Here is a 27,827-nt window from a genome sequence, read left to right as displayed (position 1 = left end):
TTCTTTAAAATTAACAGTTGCTCTCTGGTTACAGCCTATGTACATTCGTTCTGTTAAGGCTCCTACATAGGCTGGTGACAATGTGTGCGTAGGTTTGTGTGTGTGTTTACTTATCGGCTTAGTAATGAGTGTGTGAGTGCATGGGTATTTCCCAGTTTGATAGAGCGAGCAGCACCAAACAGAATCCTTGCTGCCTGCCATCCTCGGTGACCGTCTATTTTTCAGTATAACTTTGCAGTCACCGACAAAATGGCTCTGCACTGTGTTCCTAAATGTCATCCTCTCTTATCCCTTAGCAATCACGCAGAAGGGGAGGAGAGGAGTGACATCGCACCCATGTGAGCAGATTCAGCTGATATTTACTGCAGTCGTAATGTGAACTAGTTGTACACTAGGTTTTTGTCAAATTTTAGTAGCTGCTCCCCCTAGTGTTTAAAAGTGTTTAAAAGCCAAACCTTTTAAAATTATTTTTCATATTTTACTAAATTATAAACAATAATTTTTAGCAAAATGTAACATTAATTCTTTACATTTTTTTTCAATTGCTGAAAGAAAACTTTTTTTGTGTGGCACCTTTCCTGTAATGTGTTATTTAACTGGATTGCGACGCCTCAGCCAGTCGCCAGTGTTGGTAAATGTGACAATGAAAATCCTAACTAGTGGATCCACACATGATTGGACACTTGTAAAAGACCAAACACCGATGGTGCTGTCCCTTAACAGGTCGTTGGGCTTTGGGTGAAACGGTGACTAGAGTGCGCATCGCTCGGTCATGCATCAGCAGAGTCTTCAAACTTGATTGGCTGCAGCGTTGATGTGCGCTGTAGTCATCACCTCATTGCTGCAGCAGCTGGGAGCCAGCGCTCTATTGGGGGAGGATGAGGAAGGTTATGTGCACACATTGTCTTTTTAAAGCAGATTCTGGATATAAAGCGCTCAAAAAACACAAATATAAACATGCATTTCTATGTAAAAAGACTTGCTGTTCATATGTTCAGGCATTTGAGCGTTATTTAACCACTCTAGGTTTCAAAAGATGCCAAGTGGCTAAATGAAGTCACCTGACAATTGTTGGCTCATTTTCCACCTGGTAGACTAGCTATACTTTACAATACCAGGCAATAGGAAAGCTCCTAAGGCTATATTCACACTTAGCGGTTTTTACCGCGGAACCGCCGCGATTTTGATGCTGCGGGTCCGCAGCAGTTTCCATAGCGTTTACAGTAACATGTAAACCCTATGGAAACCGCAAACCGCTGTGCACATGCTGCGGGAAAAACCGCGCGGGAACGCAGCGGTTTACAACCCGCAGCATGTCACTTCTTTGTGCAGAATCGCTGCGATTCTGCACCCATAGGAATACATTGAACCGCTTACTTCCCGCATGGGGCTGTGCCCACGTTGCGGGAAGTAAGCGGATAATGTGCGGGTGGTACCCGGGGTGGAGGAGAGGAGACTCTCCTCCAGGCCCTGGGAACCATATTTGGGGTTAAAAAATAAAAAATCTGGTTATACTCACCCTCTGATGTCCGGAGCTCCTGGGCGCTGCACGCGGCCGTCCGGTCAGAGTTGCTGTGCGACCAGGACCTACGGTGACGTCGCGGTCACATGACCGTGACGTCACGAAGGGTCCTTCTCCCACAGCATCTTAGGAACCGGACCGCCGGGTGCAGCGCCCAGGAGATCCGGACATCAGAGGGTGAGTATAACCAATTTTTATTATTTTTAACGTTACTATTGATGCTGCATATTGCTGCATATGCAGCATCAATAGTATAGGCGGAAACCCGCAGCGGAAAACGCGGAACAAACCGCGATAAATCTGCAGGGAGAACCGCAGTTGTTTTGTCCTGCAGATTTATCAAATCCGCTGCGGGAGAACCCGCAGGGACCCGACGCAAGGTGTGAACATAGCCTAAGAAACCCGGCATCTGTTTTTACATCTCCACAACTTTTGTGTACAAAACCATACGTTAGAAAACATACTATTGTACCTTCCTTTTGATTAGAGCTTCCGATTTCACAGAGAGGCATTCGTAAGTGCTGATTTACTAGGCTACTTGTGCCAAAAATTTGGCTAAGGCCAAATTCATATGTCCGTGAAACGTGGTTTGTGTGAATTCTGTGATGTAGAAGACTGGCTGCTGGTCTGCCATCTTGAATGGCATACATGACTGAGTAGAAGTCAGGAAGCCCGCTGTCAGTACATACATCCCTGACCATTTTGTATGGGCGTATGAATTTGGGGGGATATTGGGTGAGAGTTTCTTTAATTTAAAAAAAAAAATCTTTGGGCACGGCTAATTCATGGCAGCGGCATTCCTTAAAATTTATGGTGAGGTGCACGCAGTCACCCATCACTTTTCAGATGCATCAAATTCATTAACAGGTATACGTGTCTTAATGAATCAGGAGTGTCTGACTCCAGCATGCCCCTTCATCCATATCGGGGTGAACAGTGATGAATCGGGACCTTGGACTAGACAGTCCCCAGACGTGCCAGTTTTTTTCAGCCATCACGATGAGCCACTTTGGTAAATTTGGTGCATTTTAGGTCTGTCTAGTCTTTAAATTAGCATTTTCTAAAAGTTAAGCTGGCTTTAGTAAATGAGCCCCAGAGTGCTTTTATTTTTTGTTGGCCAAAAGAAAATGGTTGCATCATCTATTGGATGCCACATTATGGAGCTATAGTATTGTCCTCTAGAAAGAAGCTCTGCCCACCAACTCATATGCTAGCTTGTATTTTTTTCTGCACTACAAAAATAAAATAAGTTTTACTGAGAAGAAAATGTTCACTTGTGATTTTTCTCCTAGGGAAACAGAAGGCGTACCAAGCACTGCCATCAGAGAAATCTCGCTCCTCAAGGAACTTAACCATCCCAACATAGTCAAGTCAGTGGCTCTTCAACGTATCTGTGAACTTGTGTGCATTATTTGTTTCTAGGTTTTATTCATAGGTGTCTACTCTTGCTAGGCTACTGGATGTCATTCACACCGAGAACAAGCTGTATCTGGTCTTTGAGTTTCTTAACCAGGATCTGAAGAAATTTATGGACAGCTCTAATATTACAGGGATCCCACTGGCTCTTGTTAAAGTGAGTTAAGTATTGTCAGCTACACGAACCTTTAAACTGCTTGGCAAGTGTTATGTATGTATGTATGTTTTGTGATGTGTGGTTTTGTTTAACACGGACATCCTGTAATAAAATTACCATTCTTTGAAACGCTTAAGATTTTTTGTGAGATTCCATTTATTTAGTGGTTTATCTTTTCTCAAGCTTCTGACTTTGTAAAACTGTTTTTGCAGTCAGTCATGCATCGCAAGCTCTAACGTTGCTTCATAAAGTGACTCTGGCATATGATTCAATGCTGCTCGAACCACAGCAAGCAACCATCTGACTTCATCATATGTGGGTTGAAGAAAAAAAAAAAAGGGGGGGCGTTTGGTACCGTGTTAGCCAGTTGGACTAGTCTCTCAAGCTGCGTAGTGCCCGCAAGCCTTTAAACATATGCGGGGCGTTCATTAAAGATTTCCGCTGACCCACTTCCTGTGGACTGAGAGCAATGAAACTTGGCACCTTTATTAGTCTTTCTCTACATAAGTGCTACCTAGGGACACACACTTCTCCCATCTCTTTAAACATCTGTAGACACCGCTTGTAGTCGACAGGTTGCTTCAAAAGCCATATTGTGACTTCAGAAATCAGTCTCCTCATCTGGAAAATGCTTGCCCTTCAAAAATAACTTCATTGTTGGAAAGAGGTGGAAGTCTGATGGTGCAAGGTTGGGTGAATAAGGGGGATGTGGTAGAATTTCAAAGCCACAGGAGCATGCTTCCATTTGGGCAACGTGAGTTGTGAACTGGTGCATTGACTTGCAGAAGGTGGACACCTTTGGTGAGCATGCCACGTCTCTTGGTTTTGATGACCTCCTGCAATTTCTGCAGCAGTGAAGCATAGTATGCCCCAGTGATCATGGTTCCCTTTGCTAGGAAATCCATTAATACTACTCCGTGCTGGTCCCAAAATACTGTGAGTATGCCCTTGCCTGCTGAGGGTCGGAACGTGCCTTCTTTGGAGGTGGTGAGTCATGATGCTTCCATTGCATCGACTGGATTTTAGTCTCCGGATCACAGTGATGGACCCAGCTTTCTACCTGTGTGATCAGTCTGCTGAAAAAAGTCTTCCTAGTTTCCATGGCACATCTTCAATAGAGCCTGAGAACTTTTGACTCTTTCCTGCTTTTGGGAAAGGTGTGAGCCGCCAGGAAACCCAGCGAACAGATACCTTATGTATGTGAAGATGGTCTTCGATGATTTTTTTTTTTTTTTTTTTTTCCACGGACCCTACACTAATCTTGACATTTTGGGCTAGGTTTTGAATGGTTACATGGCGATTTTTCCAAAATGGTGACCTCCACTTGCTGGATGGTGTGTTCATCAATAGCAGAGTTGGAGTTACCATGGAATTGGAGCGGTTTGATCCAAAGTCCGACCACATTTGAGATGACTATGCCAGTTCTTGACTACATCATATGATGGAGCATCATCACCATACACCTCTTTCATCTCATTGTGCGTCTCCTTTGGTGTGCAGCCTTTCACTAAAGGAACTTGATGACTGCTCTATATTCCGCTGGGTCCATTATCGAACCTCCCACCACTTCAGCACCTGTAAAATCAAGACCGTTATCAGTTATGAGTTACAAATTAGCATGTAACCTATAGAGACTTATATCATTAGACATGCAGTTTCAGCGTCCTGTGATAAATAGAAGTGGGTCAGGGGAAGTCTTTAATGACCGCCCCTCGTATGTCCTCTCTGAAATACCAGAGCAAGTGTCTGATTCTTGCTGCCTGTGGTTCGGAACACATGAATCGGCCGTCCGGTACACTGAAGTCTGCATAAGAAAGTGAATCTGTGAATTGTGTGCGTTTCTGTATGTTTACTATGTTTAATTCATACATGTCTCGGCTACTCAATGTGAAATGACTTCCAGAAGAAGCTGGGTGTAGTGGGAACAGACCATTTCTTATTGGGGGTTGGGCAACTAATTCACATTAGTTGGCTTACAGGAGATAACAATGAGCTCATGATTTCTAGTCAAGTGGTATTAAAGGTTGTCCAACCATACTCCCATCCAATCTGAGATCGGGCAGATTGTTGCCTCTCCATGCACAATGTCAGGTCGGATAGAGTGTATGATTATGATATTGATAGGCTATCAATTTTCAGAACCTGATAAATATCAAACGTGATAAACATGCTATTGCAGACTACAGTATAAGTGTGATTCTTGGTTGTAGATTGTTGTTTTTTGAATGAGATGTAATCTGTGCCTTGTACATTTTCAGAGTTACATGTTCCAGCTTTTACAAGGCTTAGCCTTCTGCCATTCACATCGCATCTTGCACCGTGACTTAAAGCCACAAAACTTACTTATTAACTCCGATGGAGCGATCAAACTTGCAGACTTTGGGCTGGCTCGAGCCTTTGGTGTTCCAGTCAGAACCTACACGCATGAGGTGAGCAGAGTCCATCTTTATCTCCACTAACAAATAGTTATGTTTTGCTTGTTGTACTTTTTTTTTTTTTTTTCAACCTGTCTTGTACAATACTCCATGTTTTTCTTTTACTAGGTGGTGACCCTTTGGTACAGAGCTCCAGAAATTCTTCTTGGCTGTAAGTACTACTCCACAGCGGTGGATATTTGGAGCCTTGGTTGCATCTTTGCAGAAATGGTATGTATATGATAACTAATTGCATCGCGTAAACGTATAAGTTGACTACGACGCTGTCCATGTCATCTTTTTTTTGTCACTTCTTTATGAAATTTTCCATGAATGGTCTTTCTGTATGGTTCTGCCTCTTTTGTGTACATGAATAATGCAATAATTGGCTAAATATTTTCCTTAATAAGCAAAATAAACGAATGAGGAAAGGAAATGCTTGCCATAATGTTAGTTTTTCTAACAATTTGCGCGGAAGAATACAGCAGCTAATATAATATTTCTGGCATATGGATTAGATGTTTCATGGTCAAAATTAATGCATCTGCCAAGTCTTTGACATGAGCAAATATTATACAAGATGCCAAAAACAATGATCAAATTTAATTGCCAATAAAACTACCCACAGCCTCAGAGTGGAAAGCATTTTGAGCAGACTTTATATACAGGGGATGCTTCTGTAGACCAATGTTGTAAGCTTGACTTACAAGTGGGCTGCAGTGAAGTCTTGTTCACAATGGTTCCTGGACCGTTCCTCCCCCCCCCCCCCCCCCCTGCTCCCTTTTTAAGTGCTTGGTTGGCAAATGCTGCCCCTAGAATTCCTGACCCATTTGAAATCCTGTGTGTTCCCAAAGACACATCTATCTACAGAACGAGTCACTGTTAGCAGTGAGGTGGCCATGCATGCCTGGAGCTCTCCCATTTATTTTGAACCTTGTTATATGTGTCCACATGGGACAACCCCTCTTGGGGAATGTCTTAGGAAGTACTATGAACACATGCTTTCTCTAGTGATTACACCCCCGCCCCACACAACCCAATAACTCCTTAAGAACTGGGCGCAAGTTTTTGTTCTTGTTCTTCCACCGCATTCTTTGTGTTAAATGCCCCTGAACCCTGATTATACTCGGAGGACTTGATCCTGCGATCATCTGATTGCTTATACCTATATAATGCAGTATTGTAGTGTACTGTGAAAATATCAGTCCCCTATAGCTGGCCTTCATAAGTATACCAATATGGCATTGACATGGACCCCAGCTGTCATAGTAACCCATTGGTGCACCGTGATTGTGACGTGGGGGCTGATGGGAAGCAGTGCTTGCAAGCACCAGTCTTATTAAATGAAATGATGTTGTCAGAGATTGACAGCAGCATTTAAACAGTTAGAAGTAGCGACCAGAGCTCAGCTCTGCTTGCTGCTGTTAGTGATACATGCCAGCTATTTATTATTATAGCACCATTTATTCCATGCTGCTTTACCTGTGAAAAGGGGTATACATAATTAAAAAAAAAAATACAATCTTAAACAAGTCCCTGACTGGTACAGGAGGAGAGAGGACCCTGCTCGTGAGGGCTCAGTCTGCAGTGCTTCACTATAGGTTGTAGGCTTGTCTGACAAGGTGGGTCTTTAGGTCTTGAGGGTGGATGATGCACAGGAGAAATCTTGTATTCAGATGTGGGAAGGGGAGACAAGAGGGGAAGCAGAGAAAGAGATCTTGTGAGTATTGGAGGTTGTGTGCAGGTAAGTACCGGGAGTATGGAGGAGACAGGTTGTGTATGACATGGTTAGGGTTTTGAACTGGAGTCTCTGGGCAATGGGGGAGCCAGTGAAGAGATTGATAGATAGGAGAGGCCGGGGAATAGTGGGGGGACAGGTGAATTAGTTGGGCTACAGAGTTCAGGATAGATTGGAGGAGTGCGAGAGAGTTGGAGGGGAGGCCACAAAGCAGGAGGTTGTATAGTCAAGGCAGGAGATGAGGGTGTGCACAAGTGTTTTTGCAGATTCTTGATTAAGGAATGTGGATCCGCAAAATGTTGGAGTTGGCAGGAAGTGGAAAAGGCTGATATGTGGTTTAATCAGAGTCAAGGATTATCTCGAGGCTGCAAGCTTGCGGGACTTGGGAGGGTGAGCAGCCATTAATATTGATACATAGATCTGTTTGGGGGAGAGGGTTGAGTGAGATGGGGATAGATGATGTATTCCGTTTTAGGAATCTAGCAGAGATAAAAGATGAAATGGCAGATATATATACGGGGGATTCTAGTTAGTAAGGAGGTGATATTGGGTACAGAGGTAGATCTGTGTGTTGTCAGCATTGAGCTGATACTGAAAGCCGTGGGACTCTGTTGTGCCACACCAAAGGTATAGATGGAGAAGAGCAGTGGTCCTAGAACTGAACCTTGGGGGACACTGACAGACTGGGTGAGATGAGGAGGTGGTGTGTGAGTGGGAAACCCTGAATGTCTGGTCTGTTAGGTATGAAGAGATCCAAGGTAGGGCCCAGTCTGATGCAAGAGATTAATCCGTAGTAAGAGGGAATGGTCCACTGTGTCGAAGGCAGAGGACAGCGTAGTGTCATTTTGGATTTGACAGTTAGTAGGTCATTGGTGATTTTAGTCATGGCAGTTTCAGTGGAATATTGCAGTCGAAGAGGGAGAGGCGAGAAGACAGTTTGTAATGGAGGTGTTGTTCCAGTAGTTTTGAATCATAGCGGAGAAGAGATATGGGATGGTGGCTAGACGGAGGATGGGTAAAGGGAAGGCTTTTTGAGGATGGTGTGATCGAGACCTGTGGGAAGAAAGAGGGGATGACACCAGTTGTTAGTGACAGGTTGAAGAGATCGGTTAGGTTTGAGATGAAGACTGAGATGAGGTGGGACAGGAATCTGGTCAAATGCACAGGTGATGAGATGTGATCTGGAGAGTAGAGAGGAAAGTTGATATTTCGTAATGGTGGAGGAAGGCTGTGGGGACTGCAGGCCAAAGCTTTTCTGATTTATAGCAATCTTCCGCTTGAAAAATGAGGCAAAGTCTTCAGTTGGGATGAGAGGAGAGGGAGGAGGTGGTGAAGGATGGATTGAAAGGGTTGAATAGCTGTCAGGGTTGAGACAGGTAGGATGAGAGATGAGAAGTAGGTTTGTTTTGCTGCAGTGAGTGTTGACTTGAAAGTAGTGAGAGAGTGTTTGAATGCGATGAAGTGCTCGATGGAATGTGATCTTTTCCATCTCCGCTCAGCAACCCTGGAAGCCCTCCACAGCAAAGAAAGTGTTAGAAGGTGGGAGCAGGAGAGGGCATGAGGTCGTTGTCTGTGTTTGAAGACAGTATTTTTTGTTGAGTAACAGTTCTGAGGAGGTGAGATGGAGGGAGAGAGAACCAGTTTAGTGATGAGCAAATGTGCTCGGATAACGTCTTATCTGAACATATGGTTGTGCTTGTATACTATGTTAGAATCCATGCCGCAAATCACGCAGCCACTGTTAGACAACCTCAACACGTGGGGATTCCCTAACAAATAGGAAAACCCCACATGTGTTGGCTGTCTAACAGTCACAAATCATGCTGCCGCAGGGACTTTTAACATACTAAACGAGCACGCCCAGATGCTCGAATAACACCTGAGCATTCTTGGATAACGCGTTATCCGAGCACATTCACGCCTCTCTAAGGCTAAGTTCACACTTGCGTTGGGCAGGTCTGCGTATGTGCTGCGTACTTCCTCCCTTAAGCTCCACCTACTTCCGCGTGTGTCTTCCGTACCTATCTTTAACATTGGGTATGCAGGGACATGCGTTGTAAGCGGATGCGTCAGCATGCAGCGTTTTGATGTGCCCGCCAACCGCACGGGAACGTCAAAACAACGCATGCAGACGTATCCGAATACAAAGAATGTCCCTGCGTACCCAATGTTAAAGATAGGTACGCAGGACACATGCGGAAGTAGGCAGAGCTTAAGGGAGGAAGTACGCAGCACATACGCAGACCAGCCAAAAACGCAAGTGTGAACCTGGCCTAACCCAGTTAATTACTAGGTGTAGAGATCAGGGGGGTTAGTAGGAAGTGAAAGACTATGGACGTGAGAGTGGAAATAAACATTGTTTACTGTGACTATCCAGTTACCTTCAGTTCCCTTCTGGTCTAATTCAGTGGGCAGACACTGGCTATATAATATAGCCAGCATCAATTGCTTGTTTGTTTCCTAGCTCCTTGGCTTCCTACACCGTGGTAACCTCTGTATTCATGTACTTGTATGTGATATTCCAGTAAGTGCTTAAACACAGCATATACTATAAAATGTATTCGTTTTTTCATGCAATCACAATTTTTTTTTCCCCATAAGTGAGATCCTAGAAAAAAAGCAGTAAAACTTCAGACATAAATTTGCCACACTTATCACAGTAATTATTATTATTATTATTATTATTTATTATTATAGCGCCATTTATTCCATGGCGCTTTACATGTGAGGAGGGGTATACATAATAAAACAAGTACAATAATCTTGAAAAATACAAGTCACAACTGGTACAGGAGGAGAGAGGACCCTGCCCGCGAGGGCTCACAATCTACAAGGGATGGGTGAGGATACAGTAGGTGAGGGTAGAGCTGGCCGTGCAGCGGTTTGGTCAATCGGTGGTAATTATCGTTTATAGTTCTGTACCATGTGTGCCACTGTAATTTCGGCAGTGCATTTCTGGTTGTGTGATGGTATATCATACAGTGTTGGAAGTTTTTACCCAGGGACAAATAAAATGTAAAATCTGAATTATTGAAAAAAGTGTAGTCATCTGAGATATAAATACAGAATGGAGCTTTTGTGTATTCATATGGTGTGACTTGAATGTGGCTTCCACCACAGTCATGACCCCCTGCTTCCGTCCCCCTGGGGTAGGGATGGTATTCATGATTGTGAATAACCCTTCATATTAGGCTCTTCTCTGATAAAAGAATTCTCCTCACGGCACAATTCCCTGAACTTGAGATAGCAGCATGTGATTGGTGTATTCAGAATCTGAGACCCTAACGGAGTGGGCAGTTTGGCATGTAGACCTTTCAAGGATGTAATGTATAACAAAACAAATATCTCATGAGCGTGGCAAAATGGCATAGTTCAAAGCCATAGTCCGTGTCCATCCAGCAAAAGGCACCTCTGCAGGACCCTGTATTGAAGGGGCAAAAACGTAGTAATATTTGGCCTTCAGAAATTGCAATCAGATGGCGGTACAGACTGTTCCCATAGCACTATGTTGTATCACTTGTGGCATATCTTGTACCAGACAGTGGGTTAATACAGTGGTGTGGATGACCATCAAGACAGCAGACTGACACACTGTACCACATAAAAAGGAGAACTTGTCAAAAGGAGGTTGGATGTGGTCCAGGCGTTGATTCCTGCACTGTTCACTGGATTATATTAAATGGGCACATCTACATATCATTTTCTGATATAAAGACGTAAACCCCTCCCCTGCTCCGTATGGAAACCTGTAAGGTAATCGATCAATGCCTGCATCCTCCAATATTTAATCACATGGAGCGAACAATTTGTTTTCCTAACTGGTGGAGAAAGGTTGAAATTGATGGACCTGGGTCATTTTTTTTTCTTCTTCAACCTATGTAAAGTGTCGGTACTCTGTGCTCCGATCCTCCAACATAAAAGAATCGCTAAAAGAACATTTTTGTGGAAAAAAGTTAATGTTCCCTTTTTATCCCTTCAACATTGCTTCAGTTCCTGTGAAGCGCCTGAAAGCTTAATAAACTTGAATGTGGTTTTGAGCACTTGAGTTTTTAGGATAGTGTCGCTTTTGGGTATTTTCTGTCATATAGGGCCTTCAAAGTCACTCCAAATGTGATGTGGTCCCTAAAAAAAAAAAAAAAAAAAAAATTGTCGGAGAAATGAGAACACTGGTCAGGTCAACCTTTAACCCTTATAACTTCCTAACTAAAAAAAAAAGTTATGTTTCCAAAATTGTGCTGATGTAAAGTAGACATGTGGGAAATGTTATGTATTAACTATTTTGTGACTGATTTACCCCTTTCTGACCTCGAACGGGATAGTACGTCCGAGGTCAGATCCCCTGCTTTGATGTGGGCTCCAGTGGTGAGCCCGCATCAAAGCCGAGACATGTCAGCTGTTTTGTACAGCTGACATGTGCCCGCAATAGCGGCAGGTGAAATCGCAATCCACCCACCGCTATTAACTAGTTAAATGCCGCTGTCGCGCAAACACTGACAGCGGCATTTAACTAGTGCTTCCGGCCGGAAATGCGTGCATCGCTGACCCCCGTCACGTGATCGGGGGTCAGCGATATGTCGGAATGACAACCAGAGGTCTCCTGTGGTCGGTGCTCATAGCAATGCAACAATTCTACTACATAGGGGTGATCTGAGCTTCCCTCCTATGTAGCAGAGCCGATCAGGCTATGCCAGCTTCTATCATCCCATGGAGGCTATTGAAGCATGTTAAAAAAAAAAAAAAAAAAAAATACTAATGTTTTAAAAAATATAAAATTTTTAATCACCCCCTTTCGCCCCATTCAAAATAAAACAATAAAAAAACAAACCTACTCATATTTGGCAGGGCGATTCTGAACGGGGCAATATCTATCAATAGAAAAAAAAAAAGGATTAAACTGATTGTTAACATAGTAACATAGTTAGTAAGGCCGAAAAAAGACATTTGTCCATCCAGTTCAGCCTATATTCCATCATAATAAATCCCCAGATCTACGTCCTTCTGTTTTTTTATTTTAAGCCCGCACGCGTTTTTTTTTTTGCGGGAAAATCTGAGGAGCCCTTAGCTGATACTAACGCACACGTCTAAATTCATCTGCGATGAAAAAACACCCCGAAAACCGGGGTCACGGCGACTTTTTCGTCGCAGACAAAGTTGAAAGCGTGCGCGTTAGGGGTGACCGTAAAAAAAATGGTTAAAAACTGCTGCAAATGACTAGGACGGGGCCGAAAACCGGGGTCACGGCGACTTTTTCGTCGCAAAGTTGAAAGCGTGTACGTTAGGATCCCCCCCCCGGAGGCTGACAGTCCGAAAACAAAGGGTTAAAAATTGTTAAACGGCATAGCAAGAAGAAAACTCGAAACGCCAGAATTACGTTTTTTGGTCGCCATGACATTACATTAAAATGCAATAATGGGCGATCAAAAGAACTTATCTGCACCAAAATGCTATCATTAAAAACGTCAGCTCGGCACACAAAAAATAAGCCCTCAACCGACCCCAGATCATGAAAAATGGAGACGCTACGGGTATCAGAAAAAGATGCAATTTTTTTTTTTTTCTAGCAAAGTTTGGAATTTTTTTTCACCACTTATATAAAAAATAACCTGGACATGTTTGGTGTCTGTGAACTCGTAATGACCTGGGGAATCATACTGACCGGTCAGTTTTAGCATTTAGTGAACCTAGCAAAAAATCCAAACAAAACAAGTGTGGGATTGCACTTTTTTGCAATTTTACCGCACTTGGAATTTTGTTTCCAGTTTTCTAGTACACGACATGCTAAAATCAATGATGTTGTTCACAAGTCTAGCTCGTCCCACAAAAAATAAGCCCTCACATGGCCAAACTGACGAAAAAATAAAAAAGTTATGGCTCTGGGAAGGAGGGGAGTGAAAAACGAAAATACCCCGGGTCATGAAGGGGTTAAGGGCATAAAAATTAAGTTAAAAAATTTCAACCTTTTTGCCAAATTTCAGATTTTTTTTCCCCCAACAAATAAACGCAAGTCTTATTGAATACATTTTACCATGATCATGAAGTAAAATGTCAGGAGGAAAAAAAAAAATCTCTATCAATGGTATCTGGTGAAAGTCAGAATTGTATAATGTGGCCTGGTCATGAAGGTTCAAACAGCCAAGGGGCATAAAGGGGTTAATACTATTTATTTTTTTTCAGAAAACTACGGTGAATATATATATAATATTATATATATAATATATTATATATATTATATAATATATTATGTATATTATATTATATAATATATTATATATATATATTATACACTCATATATATTATACACTCATATATATATATTATACACTCATATATATATATATTATACACTCATATATATATATATTATACACTCATATATATATATATTATACACTCATATATATATATATTATACACTCATATATATATTATACACTCATATATATATATTATACACTCATATATATATATTATACACTCATATATATATATTATACACTCATATATATATATTATACACTCATATATATATATATTATACACTCATATATATATATTATACACTCATATATATATATATATATATATTATACACTCATATATATATATATATTATACACTCATATATATATATATATTATACATATATATATATATATATTATACATATATATATATATATATATATATATATATATATATATATATATATATATATATATATATATATATATATATATATATATATATATATTATACACTCAGTAATTTTTTCGATTATTCAGGTTTTCTGCATCCTTTTCATTTACTACTCAATTCCTTTTCTCATGCCTTCCTTTGGTTTGGTTTGCTATTCAGTTCAAACCGAATTATTGTACTCGCAAAATGTGGACAATTACAGTTAACAAGTTTACACATACGTGATTTTGCATTAACCCCTTCATGAATTGCAATTCTGACCAGTGTCCCTTTATGAGGTAATAACTCAGGAACGCTTCAACGGATCCTAGCGGTTCTGAGATTTTTCCGTGACATATTGGGCTTCATGTTAGTGGTAAATTTAGGTCAATAAATTCTGCGTTTATTTGTGATAAAAACGGAAATTTGGCGAAAATTTTTAAAATTTCACAATTTTCACATTTTGAATTTTTATTCTGTTAAAACCAGAGTTATGTGACAAAAAATAGTTAAGCCGATGGGGCTATGAAGAATAACGGTCCAGGGGAAAAGAAAGCCACGGGCTAGGGCACCAATCCTGTCTACCCTGTAAACCCTATGTAGCTCCTGTCCTTACAAGGACAGGCCCCAAGTGGACCCTGCTATGGACGACCACCAGATGATTAGGTGTAGATGAATGAGTATCCTCATCTCCCTACGCGTTTCATCACCAGTGTAGGAGACTCATCAGGGGAGTTTGAAAAAGTATATGTGCTACAATACACAGGAGTCCAAGCAAAAGACAGAAGACGAAGTCCGTATTTCAGTATGGGTCCCGCAGTGGCTGGGTACCCATCAGCAAGGTATGTCTGTGTTTGCAGTCAAAATGTGTCCTCACTCGCACTCCCACAAGAACACCCTTTTATAGTGCTAATCACCACCCCCCATCTGTTAATACCCTATGGTAAGCCAGTGTAACCAAGATAAACATATATCATACTCACTAAACATGTGTACAGAGCGTGCAGCGATGTGTATACCGGATGTGCGGCCGCCATGTTGTACGCGTCACTACCACACATGCGCAAAAGACGTGCGTTCCAAAGCTGGAACGCACAATCGCCATATTGTGGGCGTCGCTGAAGATACGTTACAGAGGCGCCAAATGGATATACACAGAAACGTCGGCAGTGCGTTCCAAACCATGGCATGCACAGACATCGCCGTCACGATAAGAACGTCCCACTGGGGGCGTGGCTGAAAATACAAAATAGCGGCGCCAGATACAAATGACATGCGCAGTATCACTGCGCTAAGATAGTGCGCTCCAAGTCCCGGAACGCACAGACGTTGCACATATATGGGCGTCAGAATAAGAACGCTGCAGCGTTGCCATGACAGCTAATACCTGCCAAGAGGAACGTAACCCACACCTGGGACGCACCTATAAAGAAAGGCCCAGTCACCATATTGTTCACATCACTGAATAGTAATACCATGTGGACAAGAACATGCTCCAAGTTAGGGAAAGCATGAATACTAAAATCGTATTTTGAGCATAATTGATCATGCAACGCAACGAGGCATAGTCACTAAAGCCACAATATGACATGCTGTGGACATAGTTAAATTATCATGGTACAGCGATTTACAGAGTACACAGTGTGACAATGGGGGACGATGTGGTTATTGGTATATAGGGGGGCACTAGTTGATAGTCGATGCCACAACAGTTAGTTAGATACCCAAAAGGTTGTAAATTTATAAGGCTACCTAACAAATAAAAACGCGTGAGGAAACAACATAATTGAATAAAAGTTGGATTCGCAAAATGGTGAAGTTACACCCCTTATTAATAGTGCAATATATCCAAGTGGATAAAGCACTAACTTCAGAGACACGGAGTGTCACCAATAAAGGGGAAAAAACAGTGGTCTAACCCCTGGGGGTCACAATGAACCCGTTACAAACTCTGCTTTCTTTGGCTGGTTGAATAGCTAGCGCCCAGATAAATGATACACAGTACCATCAGAGACAGTAACCAATGGCCTATAAAAGAGATGGCCTGACATGAACAGGGAACAAGAGAGACGGGGAGGCTTGGAGGGAGAGAATAACAAATTCTCCTGTGTATTGTAGCACATATACTTTTTCAAACTCCCCTGATGAGTCTCCTACACTGGTGATGAAACGCATAGGGAGATGAGGATACTCATTCATCTACACCTAATCATCTGGTGGTTGTCCATAGCAGGGTCCACTTGGGGCCTGTCCTTGTAAGGACAGGAGCTACATAGGGTTTACAGGGTAGATAGGATTGGTGCCCTAGCCCGTGGCTTTCTTTATTTCTTTATTCTTCATAGCCCCATCGGCTGAGAAAGATCCATGTGTCCGTCCTGAATGGTGAGATCGTTCCATTCTTTTATTTTTTGAGCACTGGTTATTTTGGGCACTTTTGTATATATTTTTGTGTTTGTCTGTTGGGTTCTTATATTTTAAGCTATATCCATTAAAGGTTAAGTTTTAATAATGGTAATCCTCCATAGCTGATGGTATCTGTTTCCCCAGAGGGTGTTGTACAGTGTAGATTAGTCTGCACTATTGCTTTTTAAAAAATAGTTAAGAAATAACATTTCCCACACGTCTACTTTACATCAGCACAATTTTGGAAACAATTTTTTTTTGCTAGGAAGTTATAAGGGTTAAAATTTGACCCACGATTTCTCATTTTTACAGCAAAATTTACAAAACCATTATTTTAGGGACCACCTCACATTTGAAGTCAGTTTGAGGGGTCTATATGGCTGAAAATACCCAAAAGTGACACCATTCTAAAAACTGCACCCCTCAAGGTGCACAAAACCACATTGAAGAAGTTTATTAACCCTTCAGGTGCTTCACAGCAGCAGAAGCAGCATGGAAGGAAAAAATGAACATTTAACTTTTTGGTCACAAAAATGATCTTTTAGCAACAATTTTTTTTTTATTTTCCCAATGGTAAAAGGAGAAACTGAACCACGAAAGTTGTTGTCCAATTTGTCCTGAGTACGCTGATACCTCATATGTGGGGGTAAACCACTGTTTGGGCGCACGGCAGAGCTTGGAAGGGAAGGAGCGCCATTTGACTTTTTGAATGAAAAATTGGCTCCACTCTTTAGTGGACACCATGTCACTTTTGGAGAGCCCCCGTGTGCCTAAAAATTGGAGCTCCCCCACAAGTGACCCCATTTTGGAAACTAGACGCCCCAAGGAACTTATCTAGATGCCTAGTGAGCACTTTAAACCCTCAGGTGCTTCCCAAATTGATCCGTAAAAATGAAAAAGTACTTTTTTTCACCAAAAATTTCTTTTCGCCTCAATTTTTTCATTTTCACATGGGCAATAGGATAAAATGGATCCTTAAATTTGTTGGGCAATTTCTCCCGAGTACGCCGATACCTCATATGTGGGGGTAAACCCCTTTTTGGGCACACGGCAGGGCTCGGAAGAGAAGGCGCACCATTTGACTTTTTGAATGGAAAATTAGCTCCAATTGTTAGCGGACACCATGTCGCATTTGGAGAGCCCCTGTGTGCCTAAACATTGGAGCTCCCCCACAAGTGACCCCATTTTGGAAACTAGACCCCCCAAGGAACTTATCTAGATGCATATTGAGCACTTTAAACCCCCAGGTGCTTCACAGAAGTTCATAACGCAGAGCCATGAAAATAAAACATAATTTTTCTTTCCTCAAAAATGATTTTTTTTAGCCTGGAATTTCCTATTTTGCCAAGGGTAATAGGAGAAATTGGACCACAAATGTTGTTGTCCAGTTTGTCCTGAGTACGCTGATACCCCATATCTGGGGGTAAACCACTGTTTGGGCGCAGGGCTCGGAAGGGAAGGCACGCCATTTGGCTTTTTAACCCCTTCCCGACCTTTGACGCAGCGTATGCGTCATGAAAACCTGTGCCATTCCGACCTGTGACGCAGCATATGCGTCATGGCCGGATTGGGCTCCTGCAGGCCGGGTGAAAGGGTTAACTGTAATTTCACCCGGCCTGCAGGGACAGGAGGAGTTGTACTACGTTGTGGCTACGATCGCTCTGATTGGCTGTTGAAAGTGACGTTTCACTTTCAATCAGAGCGATAGTAATATTTCACCAATGAAAATTGGTGAAATATTACAATCCAGCCATGGCCGATGCTGGTGCGGAAAAATCTCACATGAATCCTCAACGTGGGCACATAGCCTTAGGGTTAGGGTTGGAATTAGGGCTAGGGTTGGAAATAGGGTTAAGATTAGGCTGTGGTTAGGGTTATGGTTAGGGTTAGGGGTGTGTTGGGGTTAGGGTTGGGATTAGGGTTAGGAGTGTGTTGGGGTTAGGGTTGTGGTTAGGGGTGTGTTGGGGTTAGGGTTGTGATTAGTGTTATGGCTACAGTTGGGATTAGGGTTAGGGGTGTGTTTGTGTTAGTGTTGGAGGTAGAATTGAGGGGTTTCCACTGTTTAGGCACATCAGGGGTCTCCAAACGCAACATGGCGCCACCATTGATTCCAGCCAATCTTGTATTCAAAAAGTCAAATGGTGCTCCCTCCCTTCCGAGCCCCGACGTGTGCCCAAACAGTGGTTTACCCCCACATATGGGGTACCAGCATACTCAGGACAAACTGCGCAACAATTACTGGGGTCCAATTTCTCCTGTTACCCTTGTGAAAATAAAAAATTGCTTGCTAAAACATTTTTGAGGAAAGAAAAATGATTTTTTATTTTCACGGCTCTGCGTTGTAAACGTCTGTGAAGCACTTGGGGGTTCAAAGTGCTCACCACATATCTAGAGAAGTTCCTTGGGGGGGTCTAGTTTCCAAAATGGGGTCACTTGTGGGGGGTTTCTACTGTTTAGGCACACCAGGGTCTCTGCAAATGCAACGTGACGCCCGCAGAGCATTCCATCAAAGTCTGCATTTCAAAACGTCACTACTTCACTTCCGAGCCCCGACATGTGCCCAAACAGTAGTTTACCCCCACATATGGGGTATCACCGTACTCAGGAGAAACTGGACAACAAATATTGGGGTCAAATTTCTCCTGTTACCCTTGGGAAAATAAAAAATTGCGGGCTAAAAAAATCATTTTTGAGAAAAGAAAATTTTTGTTTTCGTGGCTCTGCGTTATAAACTTCTGTGAAGCACTTGGGTGTTCAAAGTTCTCACCACACATCTGGATTAGTTCCTTTGGGGGTCTAGTTTCCAAAATGGGGTCATTTGTGGGGGATGTCCAATGTTTAGGCACACAGGGGCTCTCCAAACGCGACATGGTGTCAGCTAATGATTGGAGCTAATTTTCCATTTAACCCCTTCATGACCCAGCCTATTTTGACCTTAAAGACCTGGCCGTTTTTTGTAATTCTGACCAGTGTCCCTTTATGAGGTAATAACTCAGGATCGCTTCAACGAATCCTAGCGGTTCTGAGATTGTTTTTTCGTGACATATTGGGCTTCATGCTAGTGGTAAATTTAGGTCAATAATTTGTGCATGAAAAATCTGCTACGTGTGCACACAGCCTCAGATTTTTCGCATTTTTTTCGCTATAAAACTGCGAAAAAAACGCTCACATTAAGCATCCTATTTAATAGAATGCAATCCGCATTTTTTGTGCACATGCTGCATTTTTTTTCCTGAGCGAATTCGCATTCCAGAAAAAAACGCAGCATGTTCATTAAATTTGCGGAATCGCAGGGATTCTGCACACCTAGGAATGCATTGATCTGCTTACTTCCCGCATGGGGCTATGCCCACCATGCGGGAAGTAAGCAGATCATGTGCGGTTGGTACCCAGGGACTACGCACCATATAATTGTAAAAAAAAAAAAAAAAAGAATTAAAATAAAAAAAGATCGTGATATACTCGCCTTCGATGGCCCCGGAGTCTTCCTGCCCCTCAGCGCTGCACGCGGCCACTTTCGTTCCTGTAGATGGTGTGTGGAGGACCTGCGATTCTATCTTTTACTATTGATGCGGCATAGGCAGCATCAATAGTAAAAAGTTGGTCACACTTGTCAAACACTGTTTGACGAGTGTGACCAACCTGTCAATCAGTTTTCCAAGCGATGCTACAGATTGCTTGGAAAATGCTAGCATTATGCAAGCTAATTATGCTTGCAAAACTCTAGTTTTCTGCGGGAATATGCATGCCAATTCCGCATGCGATATACCTGCGGCAGGAGGCGCAGAATTGCCGCCGAAATTTCCGCGGCAATTCTGCAACGTGTGCACTTAGCCTAAAACTATATTAATATTGATCCTGCTCAGTGATGGCCTTAAAATAAAAAACTGTCTAAATTACTTTGATGGTTTGTTTTGTGTGCAGAATTGGTAAAACAAAATTAAATTTTCACGATCTGTCAAAATGCAGAATAAAGTTAACCTGTGAATGGTGAACAGTTTAATAAAAGAAGAAAATTACCTCTCAAAGAGTAGTATTGAAAAATGACACGCTGTGTTACAGGGTTAAAATGACACTCCATAAGTAAAGGATGTTCTAGTGACCTTTGCATGCAATAATGGAAGTGGCAGCCTCCATCACTGAGACTTCAGCAACCAAGCCAACACTGCCTAGAATAGCTCTGGTATAGACAACCCATATGCTTCCATTGTGGTTTGTAGGAGTATAGCTCTGGTATAGGTCTATGGAGACTGGCTTTTTTTTTTTCTCATTAAGCTTTTTACTGATTTTGATTATTTGCTTTATATTTTGATTGGGATTTCACACATGTAGCAATACAAAGTATATGTGTTTTTTGTTCTTATTTTTAGTTTTTATTTTCAATTGGGCATTTTCTTTTACTCTATTTAATAGTCCCCTTAAGGGACTTCAAGCTGTGATCATCTGATCGCTTGTACTATATGTAGTTTGAATAGCTAAAATCACGATCTATGAATGCCAGCTAAAAGCTTGCTTTCACAGGAGATTTGTAATGACCGCTCAGGGGTCATCAGCAGATCCCCAGCTGTCATGACAACCCATCGGCACCCCGCGATCATGTCACGGCCGCTGCATTGGGCGGGTGGCATGACACTGCCCACTTCTGGCACGTATTAAGTGCCACTGTTACTTATTGAGGTGGCATTTAACAGCTCTGCTCCACCCATGGCTGATAAAGGCATATGATGGCTGATTAAATGAATAATCCTCATCTGGGAGCCATGCGGGATCGGCGTGCGAGCCCGCATCAAAGGCATGGACACGACTCCTGACATACTTACACGTCAAAGGCATGAAGGTGTTGGTGTAATGTAAGTGCATGATACTTTGGCAAATGTAGCCTTATAATTTGTTTTTTTTTATTTTTTGTACTCTTAGATAACACGAAGAGCTCTGTTTCCTGGGGACTCTGAAATTGATCAACTTTTCCGTATTTTCCGAACATTGGGAACTCCTGATGAGACTACATGGCCAGGAGTGACTGCTATGCCAGACTATAAGTCCACATTCCCCAAATGGGCTCGGCAAGAATTTAGTAAAGTGGTACCACCACTGGATGACGATGGTAGAGAGCTTTTGGCTGTAAGTGTTATCAGTTGTCTGTTTTTGGCTTTCTTTAATGGCTATCAAAATTCTACTTTAAAACAACCTGTACAATGTGAGATGCCAGACATGGTGTAACTTATATTGGTCATTTAAATTTTTCTTAAAAATCTTGCTTTTTCTGTTCTAGTCTGCATACACCATGTCCAATACGATACGTTAATTGCTGCAGTATTTCCTGTCCTCTTTGAAACCTGAACAACAGACAATGTTTTTTGCCTACATGGTACAATACAGACCACTGATCCGTGCTGCCTGATATACGGGCAGTATCTATTAGACTGTGGCTGTATAACTTCAGCTATATACGTTGCAAATCTGTAACGCTGCACATTAAATAACCGCTTGGGAGACTAGTCAGATAGGCAGGTCCCCGGTGATCTGTCACTGGCTGCTGGTGGGGAGAATATGCCGAGGACCCGTCAGTCTCTGGTGCTGCTTGGCCCCTGGCAGCTATTACACTGTTTTTTTTTCTGTTTTTCTCTGAAATGTTGCAGTGTTTCAGGGAATTGTAAATGGCGTTAAAGTTCCCCAGTACTGAAAGTGTGGCTACCTGGAGAAAATGAACCTTATTCCACCTGGTAGCCACCCGCTTTCAGCCATAGAGGCGGTGCCCAAGGTGCCTTCAGTCACTGCTCACAGCACTGACCGTCAGCTGTACGCACACCCCAGGACTTGAATGACCATACGTGCACTGTGATTACAGCCTCCATACATAGTATACTAGTGACTGTAGCAGCTCCACCGTCTGTCAGTCATGGGGACGTACACGGAGGGGCTTCAGTCACTGCTCACTATGCTGTGAAAAGTATAACGTTTCCAGACCTAGCTACATAATTGCTCCATGTCCCACACATGGGATGAATTTCTGTTACGTACAGTTTGCACAATGAGAGATGAGCTCTAATATTTATTGTTGCCGCTTATTAGCTGGTGTTCTGTACTTCTGATCTCATAATCCGCATCATCTTCTTTACAGCTAATGCTCCAATACGATTCCAACAAGAGGATCTCTGCGAAGGCCGCCCTAACACACGCGTTCTTCCGGGATGTCAGCAGACCAACTCCACATCTTAACTAACCTGGTTGTGAGAGGAGATTGTCCATTGAATGAGTAATGGCACAGCAATGTAAAATAAGACTTTCTGCTTTAAGAATAGTACATGTATAATACCTCACTATTTATTACCATGGCGTTTACTGTGCCATTCAAATAAAACATTTTTTTTTTTTTTTTTTAAGAGAATTGTCCTTTTACAGGTGACTGTCCAGATTTTATATCCTGGATTGATTCTGCAGTGTAGCTGAGAATTGTTTTGAGATTGAGAAATAACAAGTTTTAATGTTTATGAAGCCTTATGAATGTCTTTGCATTGATTTCATGCTATTTGTAAGATCTGTGCAGAAAACCATTATTGCTTGTGGGTATGCCTCCGGTCTATACTGAAGGTTTCATGAATTGAGGATGAACAGAGCTTGACAGTAACTGCTCTGAGATGAAGCTTCTTGGACTCTACACTTTTGGCGCTATAAGGCTGGACATCGCCAGAAATCTCCCCTTCCGTATGAGCCTGCTGAAGACCTAAGTGGCTTTCACATCTAACCATATTTCTATACAAGTCTGAGCTGGAACCTAGCTGTACAGTGTGATTTTCTCATTTTAATACATCAAGGACACGCCAGCAATTTTAATATATTCAGAATTTTTTTTCCCCTAAGTTTCTTGTTGCACAGATCTTTTAAAAATTGTTTAATACTAAAGTCTGCACCTTGTCTCTGATATGCATACCACCGATTTCATGTATTTTTAATATAGATGTTTTGTTTGTGTATTTGCTTGTTCATTTAGTTAATTAAAATATTTTATTTAACCTCTGTCCCTATCACAAGCACATAAGGCCTCACTTTATTGTATTGCTTTCCTCGGTCTGTGTACAGTTCAATGTCTGTGAGAAATTTCCGTGTAAATTATATAATTCATTTAATGGTATGTCTCCATCGATTACTTGTACACAATTCCCCAACACAAGGAATTATTACTGCACTTACATAGTTGATCTTTACGCAAAACATCTGACTTTCACTATTAGAAAACTGTTATTTGCAATAGTAAGATATCCGCCGTTGAATTAATGCCAATGCATAGACTGGCGAGGCCTGCCACCCTGGAGCTTTCTCCATATTCTCTGTACTGGGATGCTGCGTTAATAATCATGTCATGTTGCACAACTGCAGTACAAGGCTCTGTTCGCACTTGGCGCTCCTCTTGCATTTCTCTACAATCAGAGTATGCCCTGAAAACAAAACCTTACACATTTCCCAATATACTGTAACTTGAATCGCCTTTATCTCCTAAATTCATAGGGCCACTTACAAATGTCCATGTTCGGATTTAATACCCAGCCTGACCAGCGGGTCTCCGGACCTGAATTAGCAGCCTCATAGGCTTGAAAAAGGCAATTGCCATGTTTGCCTTACTTGGTGAATGACATCTGAGTGAGTATAGTGTCTATGGGAGTTGGGGTGGCAGCGTAGTCCGGCTGATCCCATAGCTAAGCCTCCAGTGGTCAGAGTTGGACAGAGTTCTTCCAATCTCCTCCATGACATTCTGAGATGGGATTAATTCTTAATGTCAGCTGGTGTTGTAAGGGGCAGAACTCTATCGTTTGGCATATTTGAGCAGCGCCATGTGGAACCTATTACTCAAGAAGGGACTTTGTTGTGTAATTCACAAGATTTCCACATTTTGGTGTAAAACTGAAATGTTGCAGAAATTGTCCATAGTTCAGGTTGCACAATAAAATGTTTGGCTTTTCCCATCTTATGCCAGTTCTTCTCACTATTCAAATGGATGCTTCTTACCTTACAGTGAGGAGTGAAGTGGTGTAAATTAAGACAAAAATGCATCCAATCCTTGCCTCCAGTGCACTCTTCATGAAGACTGGTATGTGTGAAAAGTCAGTCTTGATGAGTCTGGCCATTGTGTTGGAAGCTATGTAGCTGCACTACTTGTAGTTGCTTGTAAAAGTGATCCTTCCTCTACCACCTGATTTCTCGCACTCCTGTTCTCACTAGAAAGAGCATGTCCTATGCCTCAATAGCTACCCAATGTTGTGTGATGGCTCCCAGTAGTCAGTCACCCTCCCCCCCCCCCCCCCCCCCCCCCCCCCCCGACTGTAAGTTGGCTTTAAGTAACCCCCAACACTGTATTGATGGCCCTCCACAAGCACTACTTAAATAATGAAAAAAAAAAAAAAAATCTTATACTCTAACCATGAATCCTGATGTGTCTGCTGGCAGATAGGACCAAGGCGTGGGCAGACCAATTCAGTAATGTCATGCGTGGGGGAAATGTGCAGTCCAGTGTGACAACGTCACCAAGACATCCTGCCTTGTCCCTGATTTTCTGTAGACCATAAGCTTAAATCAACCTGTGGTCTACAGAATGTGTAGTAGTAGTGCAGGCCTGCTCCAATGCTGTGTTTAACTGTATCTGTGCGCTGCACAGTACGCTGATAGTTTAGAGTGGCGGTAGCTCTGGATGGGTCCCTCTGACTAGCCATCCACCCCAATCGTCCTTTGTTTGACGAGATTTTGTGTAAGGAGTGACCTGTCAGTCTAGGGGATCAGGGCAGGAAGAAGCAACAGGGGCGGCCTGTCTTGGTGATACCTCAAAAATAAAGCCGCAGCGACTCAAACATAGAGCATCTTCGGCATTCTCAAATACTATTAGCACACAAGCATGCATGCTCAGATAACCTTATACGTGCACGTTCAGATGAAGTTATATACAACCGTGACAAGGAATGTCTCCTTAAGTTGTCACGCTATGGCCATAGAGGACATGATCTCTGTGCAGAAGACTGTTCTCTACCTAAGTACTATTAGCACTCCAAATGTTGGAATGTGAGTGGCTAATTGGGGGACAAAGTGTAAATCCCATTCTTGAGATCAATGGGTCTTCCAATGGTCAGACCAGAGATCCATAAGTTAGCTTTGAAAATTACACCATAGCTTTGCCCCTCTAAGGCTATGTGCTGCGGATTTTGATGTGGATCTGGAGCGTTTTTGGACATGCGGAATTGCATCAAATCCGCAGTGTAGTGCAGAAGCAATGGTAGTCAATGTGAAATTGACATTTGGTGTGCACATGCTGAAGAAAAAAACATGCGGAATCACAACAGGTTTTTTTTTTTTTTGCAGATCTGCAGCGTTTGTGCACCCACTGACATCCATTGTCAGGCCAATCCCCAGCAAAACCACAGGTTTAAAAAAGATCTGCGGATGTGCCTGCAAGAAACGCAGATTGGGAGGGGAAGAGAGTGTGGGCGGAGACTGCGTGTGTGCGTTTATCTGTGTGGGTGTAGGCAGCCATCGTCTGATGGGACTACTAGTCCCATCTGGCTATGCCTGCTACAGTGACAGGTAGCCGGATGATGGGACAGTAGTAGTCCCATCATCTGGCTACTGTGTTCAAGTGTAAAAAAACAAAAACACAGACATGCAGTACATACTCGCCAATCACCTAGTCCCTGAAGCCCTCGATCACCTGTAAAGAAAAAAAAAAATTAAAATAACCCAACAGTATACTCCCTCATCCGATGTAACACATTTAATAACTAGTGTCCCACGACTATCTCCTGTGGAGAACTGTCACATCGGCAGATGTGACTGCTCTCCAGGTGCTCTGGAATACAATGGTATCCTTCCACACTGTATCCCTCCACTGTTGAGTACAGTATAGTTCATACTGTCACTTGCAGCACCGCTGCATGGGAAAATTCTCACGCAGCAGTGCCGTAAAGTGAGAGGTCATTGAACCCTCAGTGATAACACTGCAGGAGCCATGTTCTCCTGTCAGCGTGTCACTGGAGGCCTATAGAGCTGTCAAACTTCCTGATGTGACAGCTCTATAGGGGATCTCGTCGTGGGACACTCGTTATTAAATGGACTGCGTCAGACCAGGGAGTATTTGTGTTGGTTAATTATTTTTTCTTTTTTCCCAGGAGATCGAGGGCGTCGCATGGATTGGCAGAACAATAAAGATGGCAAAACAAGTGTTTTATTTCATTAAAATACTTCATTCTGCATGTGTGTGTTTATTTAACCCATTAACAACTATAGGATCAGTAATGGATAGGTGTCTTATTGACTTCTCTCCATTACAAAGCTGGCTTGTTGTCACCTTACAATTCAAAGGTGACATTAACCCCCTATTATTCCATATGCCACTGCTACAGGGCAGTGGGAAGAGAGAGGCTAAGTGCTGGAATTGGTGCATCTTACAGATGCCCCATTTCTGGGGTGGCTGAGTGCTGCTGGTGTTTGTAGCTGGGGGAGGGGGCAATATCCATGATCCCTTCCAAGGCTATGAATATCAACCTGCAGCTGTCTACATAGCCTTTTCTGGCTATTATAGGCGGACCCCACGTTGGGTGTTTTTTTTTTTTTTTTTGGGGGGGGGAGGGTTGTAATATGCAGCTGCAGGCTGCTATTCATAGCCTGGGAAGATCCATGGGTATTAAGCCCTTCCCAGGCTATACACATTGGCCCCTAGTCGCTGGCTTTCCCTCTCTGGCACAGAAAATGGCGTGGCATCCTGCACCATTTTTTTTTTTAAATAAACATTGCGTTTATAAAGGCCGGGGTCAAACTTGTGAGAAACTCATACGAGTCTCTCGCATCAATACCCGACACTTGGGACTGGAGCATGGGGCTGTATGTATTTCTATGTAGCTGTAAGCTCCGGCCCCGAGTGCCAGGTATTGATGTGAGAGACTCGTGCGAGTTTCTCACAAGTGTGACCCCGGCCTTATGCAGATTTTGTGTGTCTTTGTTTAATTCTTTATGTACAATTTTATTTGGTTTATTATTAAACATTGGGCTTGGTATTATCTATCAATATGCACTGCTCAAAAAAATAAAGGGGACACTCAAGTAACACATCCTAGATCTGAATGAATGAAATATTCTCATTGAATACTTTGTTCTGTACAAAGTTGAATGTGCTGACAACAGCATCACACAAAATAATCAATGGAAATCAAATTTATTAACCAATGGAGGTCTGGATTTGGAAAGATACTCAAAATCAAAGTGGAAAATCAAATTATAGGCTGATCCAACTTCAGTAGAAAGGGCTCAAAACAAAGAAATGATGCTCAGTAGTGTGTGTGTGTGTGGCCTCCATGTGCCTGTATGACCTCAAACAACACCTGGGAATGCTGCTGCTGAGGCGGCGGATGGTCTCCTGAGGGATCTCCCAGACCTGGACTAAAGCATTTGCCAACTCCTGGACTGTCTGTGGTGCAATGTGACGTTGGTTGATGGTGCGAGACATGATGTCCCAGATGTGCTCA

General features: G+C 42.5%; 1 protein-coding gene across 1 annotated transcript in view; it reads left to right on the top strand.

Annotated features, from left to right (window-relative positions):
• CDK2 (cyclin dependent kinase 2) overlaps positions 1–23,351 on the top strand; it is a 31,965-nt gene extending 8,614 nt beyond the window's left edge. Inside the window, exons 2-7 of the mRNA XM_069758419.1 lie at positions 2,815–2,892; positions 2,975–3,095; positions 5,354–5,524; positions 5,639–5,740; positions 21,244–21,447; positions 22,448–23,351. Coding sequence (XP_069614520.1) covers positions 2,815–2,892; positions 2,975–3,095; positions 5,354–5,524; positions 5,639–5,740; positions 21,244–21,447; positions 22,448–22,549 — 778 coding nt within the window. The 3' untranslated portion in view covers positions 22,550–23,351. The remainder of the gene's footprint in view (positions 1–2,814; positions 2,893–2,974; positions 3,096–5,353; positions 5,525–5,638; positions 5,741–21,243; positions 21,448–22,447) is intronic.
• The last annotated feature ends 4,476 nt before the right edge of the window (positions 23,352–27,827 follow it).

The sequence above is a fragment of the Ranitomeya imitator genome, chromosome 3, assembly GCF_032444005.1.
Source record: "Ranitomeya imitator isolate aRanImi1 chromosome 3, aRanImi1.pri, whole genome shotgun sequence".
Lineage (NCBI taxonomy): Eukaryota > Metazoa > Chordata > Amphibia > Anura > Dendrobatidae > Ranitomeya > Ranitomeya imitator.
The sequence above is the reverse complement of the archived record's forward strand: the minus strand, read 5'-3'. Positions and strand labels throughout refer to the sequence as shown.